This window comes from Sus scrofa, chromosome 17 (assembly GCF_054392235.1).
Source record: "Sus scrofa isolate SSC_HxYL_T2T_F1_AM1 chromosome 17, Sscrofa_HxYL_maternal_Yorkshire_Landrace_v2.0, whole genome shotgun sequence".
NCBI lineage: Eukaryota > Metazoa > Chordata > Mammalia > Artiodactyla > Suidae > Sus > Sus scrofa.
The window spans coordinates 41,079,032-41,089,218 of record NC_139399.1 but is presented as its reverse complement, the minus strand read 5'-3'; the positions used below and the strand labels follow the sequence as shown (position 1 = coordinate 41,089,218).

Genomic DNA, 10,187 nt, shown 5'->3' with positions numbered 1-10,187 from the left:
AGGATCCGGTGTTGCTGTGAACTGTGGTGTAGGTGGAAGACTCGGCTCAGATCCCGATTGGACCCCTAGCCTGGGAACTTCCATATGCCGTGGGTGCAGCCCTAAAAAGACCAAAAAAAAAAAACCCTACAAAATACACACACAAAAAAATTGTCCAGGAGTTCCTGTTGTGGCTGGTAGAAACCAACCCGACTAGTATACCTGAGTTAATTAACGGCCTTTCTAGATTAAAGGAAACTAAAGCGACATGACAACTAAATGCAACATGTGTTCCTCATTGGCTCCTAGAGGACAGCTATATTACTGGGACAATAGCAAAATTTAACTATGGAAGTTGTATTAAATCATATTATTGTTAAAGTTCTTGATGTTGATCATTGTACTGAAATTTTGCAACAGAATATCCCTGTTTTTAGGTAATACACACAGAAGTAGTTAGGAATTAAAGAGCATGATGTCTGAAACAAAGTGTTTTTTTGGGGAAAAAGTACATATATATATTGCATATAATATATGCACAAACATATACACAAGAGAGAATGTGATAATGCAAGTAGTAAAATATAAAAAATTATTATGACAATTTTAAAAGTATATGAGGGCGTTCCCGTGGCTCAGCGGTATTGAACCCAACTAGTATTCATGAGGACGCAGGTTGGATCCCTGGCCTCACTCAGTGGGTTAAGGATCCGGTGTTGCCGTGAGCTGTAGTGTTGGTCACAGATGTGACTTGGTTCCCGAGTTGCTGGGGTTGTGGCATAGGCCAGCAGCTGCAGCTCTGATTCAACCCCTAGCCTGGGAACCTCCATATGCTGCGAGTGCAGCCCTAAACAGCAAAAAAAAGTTTTTCAGTGACCACACTAACAGAAGTGGCTTGACCGCAACCCTCAGGCACTGTTTAGCTTATTCTTCTCCTTCGTTACACACTAATATTGTCAAAAAAAGACCCTGGGTATTAGCTTATTTAATAGTATCTGATAGTTAATGTGTGCAAAGCCTGACCTAAGTGCTTTAACCATCTACCCTCAGTGGATTCTCCAACTACTATTCTTCTCATATTACAGATGAGGACTAGAGACACCATAACGTTAATTAATGGTGTTCCCTGGTGGTCTAGCAGTTAAGGGCTCAGAGTTGTCACTGCTGTAGCTGGGGTTATTCCTGTGGCCAAAAAAGTTTACTTGTGCAAGGTCACCCATATGATTCCATGAGGCACAGAACCTCAACTAAGGTAGAGACTGTCTTGTTCACAGCTCTTTCCCTGGCAATTTAGAACAAAAACGGTGCCTAACATATTATAAGCACTCAATAAATATCTAGATTCAGTTAACAGATATAAGGCATCTAGGAGGCATTGGAGTACAAAGCAGTGAAAAAATATTTAAAAATTCATGCCTAAATGGAGCTTACATTGAACGCTCTCAGGCCTGCACCCAATTAGCCACCCTAGATATAAATATGTACGTGTATGTACATTTCATTTGGTGCTATCAACCCTGAAAATTAGGGCCTACCCACTTTGCAGAAGAGTAAACTGAGGGTCCAAGTGGGGCAATGTTTTGCCCAGGATCCAGGGGCTTAACAGGAGGCAGGGCTCTAGATTCCAACCCAGACCGGGCGGTTCCCAGGCAATCCTTATGCATTAATCAAACCGACCAATCCAATCACCCAATCAGTGTTTATTTGGGCCTACTGCGTGCAGCTCCTCTTCCAGCGCAGGCCAGGAAGGGAGGAGGTTGTGCTGCGCAGGCGGCTTCGGAGACCGGGGAGTTACAGCCAGATCGCGGGAATTTGGCGCCCATTTTCTGCTGGTTAGGTGTTCTAGCCTGTGATTGGGCCTCGGCGCGGCGTGAGTACGCCCGGCTGCGGCTGGTCGGCCGACCTTGGCAGGACCCAGGCGGCGCGGTACTCTTCCGGCCTCCCGGGGGATGGGCCACCAGGAGCCCCCGCTGGCCCGAGTGCGGGCCGGACGTGAGGCTTATATAAAAGGGTTACGTAAAGGGCTCAGCTGGCGCGAACACGTGGAGAGCCGCGGGAGCCCCTACGCTCAGTTCTCCCCCGAGAGCGCCGCTGCCATCACCCGTGCGGCCGCAAGCTCCATTGCACGCTCGGCCCGGGCCAACGCCTCTCGCGCCGCTCCGTACCGGAGGCAGCCCTGGCCCGGAGCGGACCATCCCCAACCCGGGGCCTTAGAGGGGAAACGGGCTGCCCGGAAGTGGAAAGGAGCCGGCCAGGTAAGGGTGCGGTCCGCGGAGTAAAAGCCAGCAGCCAGCCGGGGCGACCCCGGAGCCTCCTGGGCAGAGCAGGAGGGCCCCCAGATTAGCGCGCTCAGGAACGCCGAACTTTTAAGGCGACTCTTTCCACCCGCAGCCTTTCGGGACTTGGGTCGGTCCGCGGGGATCCGTTCGAGCTTAATTCAATGGACTGTTTACACCCGGGAGAACACAGGGAGGGACGCGGGGAGGGGCATCCCAGAGGGAGCCGAGCGGGGGAACCAGATCTCCACAGGCCGATTTGGCGCTTAAGGCGATTTTCTTAAGTCACGACCGCTGCAGGTCCTTGTTTTTCGTATTGTTATAGGATAAATCAACTGAACAGACGAGGAGGTTTTGCTTTTCTTTCCGGCTCCCCCTCTGAGCCATTGCCCCGTGGTTTCGTCTTTCCCGCTTTCCCCTCCCTTCCCCCGTTCAGTCAGCCGCCGTGGCTTCCGTCTTAAAGGGGCCGTGGCGGCCGGAGGAGGAGGAGGTGGGACGCCTTGCGGCCTACGCTCCTTGCCTCCCCGCCTCGGCCTGCGCGTTTAACCGGTTCTTTCGCCCACAGGTCACAATCCAAGGTCCCGATCCTCCGCGTCCCGGGGCCGGACGGAGGGATGAGGCAGGGGGGGCCCGGGCAGCGCCGTTGCTGCTCCCCCCGCCGCTCGCAGCCATGGAAACGGGGGAAGAGGACGGCGCCCGCAGAGGTACACAAAGCCCCGAGCGGAAAAGGCGAAGCCCAGTGCCGCGGGCGCTCAGCGCGAAGCTGAGGCCGGCGGCGGCGGCCCAGGCCATGGATCCGGTGGCGGTCGAGGCCCCGGGCGAGGCCTACCTGGCGAGGCGGCGGCCCGAGGGCGGCGGCGGGTCAGCGCGGCCGCGCTACAGCCTGCTGGCGGAGATCGGGCGCGGCAGTTACGGCGTGGTGTACGAGGCAGTGGCCGGGCGCAGCGGGGCCCGGGTGGCGGTCAAGAAGATCCGCTGCGACGCCCCCGAGAACGTGGAGCTGGCGCTGGCCGAATTCTGGGCCCTGACCAGCCTCAAGCGGCGCCACCAGAACGTCGTGCAGTTTGAGGAGTGCGTCCTGCAGCGCAACGGGCTAGCTCAGCGCATGAGCCACGGCAACAAGAACTCGCAGCTTTACCTGCGCCTGGTGGAGACTTCGCTCAAAGGTAGGGGCGTCTCGGGCCGCCTTGGCTACTCAGGGCCTGGACCCACGAATCCGGTGGGCTCTGCTCAAAGTGACCCCAGGACCTCTTACCTAGACCCTGGTCTTGGCCCTGTCACTCTGAACCAGACACACCCTCCTTTCCAAGCCAAGCATTTGGGCTGTCCTCTCAGCTCAGGATCCAGGATCCGGGATCCGTTCTCAGCACTGTCGTTAGCTGGTATTTTCATAACAAATGTTCATTAAGCGCTAACCATTGTCTCGGTAAGTGCTCAATAAGTGTGAGCCATTATTATGAAACGTGTAGCACTTTTAAAGTCGGATTTGAGAGTGGAGGGGGTTGGATTCAGACTTGGTGGAAGGACTAACAGAGCCCCCCTCACACTCCTGGGCCTCTTCTCTTTTCCCTCCTAAAACAAACAAAAGTTTGCTGGACCCACCCATACCCCTTTCTTCTCTGGCTCCCAAAAGCCTGACACCCTCCAGCCCCGCCCTGCAGATTCTTGCTTCCTGGTCTTCCTTTTCCTCAGAGACCCCCAGCTCTTCATCCCAGGGCAGTCAAGCGAACTGGCGGTTTTCGGGCTAAGTCCTCTTGGGACTTGAAAAATAATAACCCCACAGGTGGGCCTAGAGCGGTCACGCAACAACTTCTAACATCTTTTTCCTCTGCTTATTCTCAGCCCTCTGAGGCTGGCTTGCAAGTGGCTTTATACATAGGGAAGGTGGAGCTCGGTTTGACAAGGGGGTTTTGCAGTCCCGGGAGGCTTAGTCCTAGTTTCAGGGTTTTAGCTGCAGTTAGGCAGTGGGTACATCCTGAGTGCTTGGTACTCACGTGTCTTGTTCAGACTACAAGTAGCCAAGGGTCTGTTCAGAGAGGAAGGAGCCAGTGGGCTAGGAACGCTTGCTAATCTGAGCCGCTATGCTATGCCCTAGATAGCTTATCGAGTGACTTTAAGTAATAACTTGAAAAGTAAATCCTCTCCTCTTTCTATAAATGGAGAAACAAAGGATTAAAGGGGAAGAAGTTGATGAAGGTTAATCAGCTTGTAAGGAAAGTCGGGTTGTGCTCTTGGTTTCTTTTACAGTTTTTCGTAGCTTAAGCGATGCGAACCCAGACCTGCCATGATTCAAGGTCTTGATCCTTCTAAAAGGGGTGATGGTGTCCATCCTACCCCGAGGATGAACTGGACCTGACCTTACTAAGAAGGGGTAGGATTTGGGGTAGGGTTGGTTAAGGCATTGTGTTTGGAGCTTTGGCCTGACTTTAAGATCCTACAAGCCCATCCCTGTTTCAAGTCAGTCGTTTGACAAAGATGGAGGGACATGCTCTCTGTTGTTATTCCCTGGGGTCCCTTTTCAAACTAGGCTTCTACTTTTTATGCCAATCCCTGCCTCATCCATCCTGAAAGCCCACCCTTTCTCCAGGGTGAGTATATTCGTTTTGAAAAGAATTTCCAGGAGGTTCTTTGGGCTCACCTGTATTCTGCAAGCTCTTCATTCTCAGACTGTCTTCTCTGTGGTTAATGAGTGGTCTGGACTTTGATATTACACAGCTGTCTTGGGATGTAGGAATTTGCTTTGCCACAGGATCCCCTTCTACTCGACGTTCATTGATGCCAGTCTTGAAATGTCAAGCTGAGTTGGAAGTCTTTGCTTCATCTCTCTACGCAAAAATACTGCGCACACTTTCCTCACCTGTGGAATTTGTCAAGACTCCACAGTCAACAGTGGCAGCGTAGCATAGTGACTAATACCATGGGCTCTGGGGTTAGCCTCGCTTTTAGCCATGGCTTCTCTGAACTGACTGCATGGGACATGGGGCAACTTGTTAAAAACCTGTGGGGAGCATTCCTTTAACCGTGGAGTGCAGTACCTTTGTTGTAGGGTTGCTGTGAAGCCTGGGAGTATCAACAAGTGCTCCAGATGAAAAGTTCACTGCTTCAGTTAATTTCAGGCTGCATTTTGAATCTTCTCCCACTGACAGTTCCCTTTAAGATTCAGTGTTCCTGGGAGATCCCTTCGTGGCTCAGCAAGTAACAACTCAGCTAGGATCCATGAGGATGGATGCAGGTTCGATCCCTGGCCTCGATCATCACAGCTCTTGGACCTGGCGTTGCCATGAGCTGTGGTGTAGGACACAGATGCAGCTCAGATCCCGCGTTGCTGTGGCTGTGGTGTAGCCCAGCAGCTGTAGCTCTGATTCCACCCCTCGCCTGGGAACCTCCCCATGGCTTGGATGCGTCCCTAAAAAGACCCAAAAAAAAGATTCGGTGTTCCCTGTTCAAGTTTCCCAAATTCGTTTGACCGTGGAACACATTCCGTTTCCTGTGTTGTCGGCAGCGCCAAGTTGACAGAAACCCTGGGATTTTTCTTCCTCCCTTTGTGAACTAAAACTGAGGCCTAAAAATAATTTGCTTTAGGCCGCATACTTAATATGTCCCTTTTAGTTATTTGGAGTCTTACATGAATGAGCCTCTACTCTAGGTCAGTTCATGTCATGGGCTCCGGAATGGAGCAGTAAAGACAGTGCACGTGGCCTCTGCTTATAAACTCAGGTTCAGATTTACTTGTCAAGTGTTAATTTAACAAGCTGTAAATAGAGCTTTTTGCTCTCAATATTCAAGTGGAGAACAAAGACCCAAGTTATTCCAGGTGGTTTTCCTGACTTCAGCTTCCACAATGTAGCAGTCCTGGTCTGCCTCCCCCCCTTCCCGCCCGGGAAGATTCCTTTTGGCTTGCAGATAATTTAGTTCAGCTCTGTCTTCAAACAGAATGTCCTTTGCAGTCACCTCTTCCCCAGTCTCCTGCAATCCAGGATAATTTTGTTTATTTATTTTTTGTCTTTTTGCCATTTCTAGGGCCGGTCGCTCGGTATATGGAGGTTCCCAGGCTAGGGGTCGAATCGGAGCTGTAGCCGCCGGCCTACACCAGAGCCACAGCAACACGGGATCCGAGCCACGGGTTTGCGACCTACACCACAGCTCACAGCAACACCACATCTTTAACCCACTGAGCAAGGCCAGGGATCGAACCTGCAACTTCATGGTTCCTAGTCGGATTCATTAACCACTGAGCCGCCACGGGAACTCCAGGATAATTTTGAATAGACTGTAAAAGTGTTAAACTGCTTTAAAGTCTCAGTGAACCAAATCCACAAACTTTTACTGAGTCCCTATAGTGGTATTTGCAGGAGAAAAAAAAAAGGAAAAAAAAAAAACCTCTTTGCCCCAAAGGAACTTAATTTGAGAAGTCTGAGGAGCTGTGGAAGACTCAGATGCTCATCAGGGTCACAGGAGGAAAAGGCAAGTTGGCTCATTAACATGTGCTTTGTACTGCTTTGTGCAAATTAACACGAGTGAGAATCTAGAGTCAGCCAGAAGTTAGCAGAGAGGGTGGGCTTTTGATGAAGGGGGCCTAGGAAGTACTTGAATAGGTAAAGAAGAAAGTCAGTTTATTTCACAGTTGGGCCAAAGAGAGAATGTTTGTTTTTCCTCCTGTTAAGTATCAACTCTGCCAGAAGGCGTTTCTGTAGTTTTTTGTTTTTTGGTTTTGGGGTTTTTTTTTGTCTTTTTGCCTTTTCTAGGGCCGCTCCCATGGCATATGAAGGTTCCCGGGCTAGGGGTCTAATTAGAGCTGTAGCCGCCAGCCTACGCCAGAGCCACAGCAATGCGGGATCCAAGCCTCGTCTGCAACCTACACCACAGCTCACGGCAATGCCAGATCTTTAACCCACTGAGCAAGGCCAGGGGTCGAACCTACAGTGTCATGGTTCCTAGTTGGATTCGTTAACCACTGAGCCACGATGGGAACTCCTGCCGTTTTGTTTTTGTTTTTTTTAAATCCTGTCTGGACATTCTCTTGTGGCACAGTAGGTTAAGGATGCACCATTGTTACTGCAACCGCTCAGGTTGCTGGCCAGGAACTTCTCTATGCTGTGGGCACAGCAAAAAAAAAAAAAAAAATCTGTATAAATAGACCAATGTCAAAGAAAAAAAGGGTAAGGAACCTCTTAATGCAATTCTTAGTCGTCTTCAACTTTGATAGACTTCTGTGTCTTACGTCCTTCATTTCTCTCTGAGCATAGATGGACCAAGCAGGTCTGCCCAGAGAACAGAAGTTTGAGGCAGAGTGCCCCTTTGTGATTCAGCAGTAACGAACCCAACTAGTATCCATGAGGACTCGGATTCAACCCCTGGCCTTGCTCAGTGTGTGAAGGATTCGGCGTTGTCGTGAGCTGTGGTGTAGGTCACAGATGGGGCTTGGACCCCCCTTTGCTATGGCTGTGGTGTAGGTCGGTGGCTGCAGCCCTATTCAACCCTAGCCTAGGAACTTCCATATGCCTCGGGTTTGGCCCTAAAAAGAAAAAAGGGGGGAAAAAAGTTTGAAACAGTCAGTACTGAGCTGTCTTAGATGTCTTATCTGACCTGCTTCACAGGGAAGGAAATTGAAGCCCAGGAAAGGGACAGGCCTTGCCCCAGTTGAGTTAGTGGTAGCTTTCAAACCAGCCTCCCAGGCTTTTTTAAACCAAATTAATAGTCCTGTAAATTTGGTTGATGGGTTGGTGGCTTTGTTTAACTTTTCAGTACTTTTCATTAAAAAAGGGTTAAGATGTCAGCGGTTTGCTTTTATACTCTCGTTTTTCATCGCCAAAGGACCCTGTCCTGATTGCACCTAAAACGGGGTTACTGCCAACTTAAGACAGCTGGCAAGCCTGAGCTCATTGTCAAACTCAGAAATTCTGGAGCTCTGCGGTGCACACCACCGATCCTTCTGATAAGTAGCAACAAATTAAGGGCCCCCCAAAATTGAGGACAAACGCTCAAGGCTCATAAAACAGAATGATTAGAAGTTTGGGAGAGCTAGGAGCCTAGCATATCCCACCTTGGTAAAGCTTGTATGTTTTGCCAATTATTTGATGTTTGCTGCTCTCAAGGTACCTTAAGGTGACTTGACATGGGTGGGCATCTCGGCCCTTGGAGGTGGTCTTGTCTGCACCCCGGTGCCCGGGGTGACTGTGAGCCACATACTGTATAAGAGGCCACAGCTTCCTTCATGAGGCATGTACGAGATGTACCCAGTGTCCACAGTGCAAGGTCGGGGGGGTGGGGGGTGCCCTGGAAAATGGGAGCGTAGAGGCCTGGGGAAGCAGGGAAGGAAGCAGACCTCGGAAAGCTGAGGGGAGTCGGTGTGAGGAGGAACCAGAGTCTTGCTTGGTGGCTGGGGCGTCGGCCTGCAGACTCCTCTCTGCCCACTGAGAGCCCCGGGAGACCTTGGGCTCAGGGCCAGGCCGCCCCCTCCCAGACCCCTAGAAAGCAACTCTGAATGCTCTCCTGCCGCACCTTGGGGCCTCATTAAGGATGAGGGTGAGGTAGAGGCAGCGAGGTGAATGGTAATTTTTGGCCACCCTGACATATATAATATATATCAAGGAGGCGTTCAGAGCCCTGGAAATGAATGGGATAGAGTAGAATGTTGGTATTGACTGGGGGTAAAAGATCTTTGTCTCACTTTCACTCTAAATAAAAGCTCCTACTCACTGATTGTTCTGGGCCAGGAGCTGTTCTAAAGGCTCCTCACCTGTTAAGTGATCGAGTCCTCACAACCCCGTCTTGAAGTCACTGCTGTCATCATCCCCGTTTTCCAGGTGAGGCAGCTGAGGCACTGATGATAGTGAAATTGCCTGGTGTGAAACAGCTAAGCAGATGCCCAAGCCAGGCTCGCAGCCCCGCGTCCTGGACGGGCCCCACATTCCTTGACAGCTGTGCTGCTCTCTTGGTGGCTTAAGTTCTGGACGCTCCTGTCTTGCTTGGGGCTTGGGCATGATCGTATTGCACTCGGAAGCTAATGGCTACTATTTAGTTTTCATTATGTGTTAAGCGGTACTTGCGGCCCTGCTAATTTCTGCCGGTGCCACCCACCCCTGTGTCTCAGCTGCCAGGGACCCTTCTGCCTCCTCTCTGGTCTACTCCTGATTGTCTTGGGACAAACCACACAGACTTCTCTCTTGCTGCTGACAGGCTGCCTTCCTTCTATGTGCACTGGGGGTTTTAGATACCAGCCCCAGGAGATGGAAGCAACCCTTACTTAATTGAGAGCTTTGATTAATTGAGGTTGCTTTGGGTAGGGCTTTTTTTTATAATGTAAATAAACTCTCCAGGAGAGCTTAGCTTCCCAATAGAATGTCCATTTATTTTCAGCTTGCATTTGATTTTTGGTGGTGTTTAGCCAGGGGCCCTCCTTGGATTCTGGATGCTCACCTAGTTGTCTTAATTTACACATATTCTACATGCTCTATACTCACATGTTCCCCGTTATTTCTCCATTTTAAGCCTCTCCAGCTAGCAGATCTCATCTGGATTCATTTCACCCAGCTATCAATCGCCTGCTCAGTATGTGTGTGGGGCGTTACAGGAGCCCAGAGACGTGGTCTCATCCCACTGTGGTACCCAGACCTGCTGTGATGCCCAGTCTAAGGGAGGAGAGTGTAGCCGAGGCTGCTTCGCTGCAGCCTGGGAGAGGTGCTCTAGGGAGAGCAGCGGGCAGGAATGTAGCTAAGTGGAGGGGACGGAAGGATGAGTTGTTAAAGGTAGGTTAGAAGCGAGCCTGGCGAGGAGTTTTCATCGTGGAGCAGTGGTTAACGAATCCAACTAGGAACCATGAGGTTGCGGGTTCGATCCCTGGCCTCGCTCAGTGGGTTAAGGATCCGGCGTTGCCATGAGCTGTGGTGTAGGTCGCAGATGTGGCTCAGATCCCGCGTTGCTGTGGCTGTG

At 50.8% G+C, this 10,187-nt stretch overlaps 1 protein-coding gene across 3 annotated transcripts in view; it reads left to right on the top strand.

Annotated features, from left to right (window-relative positions):
- The first annotated feature begins 207 nt into the window (after positions 1-207).
- STK35 (serine/threonine kinase 35) overlaps positions 208-10,187 on the top strand; it is a 62,984-nt gene continuing 53,004 nt past the window's right edge. For 2 of the 3 annotated variants that reach the window (XM_085003466.1, XM_005672793.4), the window contains exons 1-2: positions 208-2,234; positions 2,821-3,421. In XM_085003466.1, coding sequence (XP_084859592.1) covers positions 1,929-2,234; positions 2,821-3,421 — 907 coding nt within the window. In that variant the 5' untranslated portion in view covers positions 208-1,928. Of the gene's footprint in view, positions 2,235-2,430; positions 2,556-2,820; positions 3,422-10,187 lie in introns of those variants that run through there. The other variant, XM_085003467.1, reaches the window with a different exon arrangement.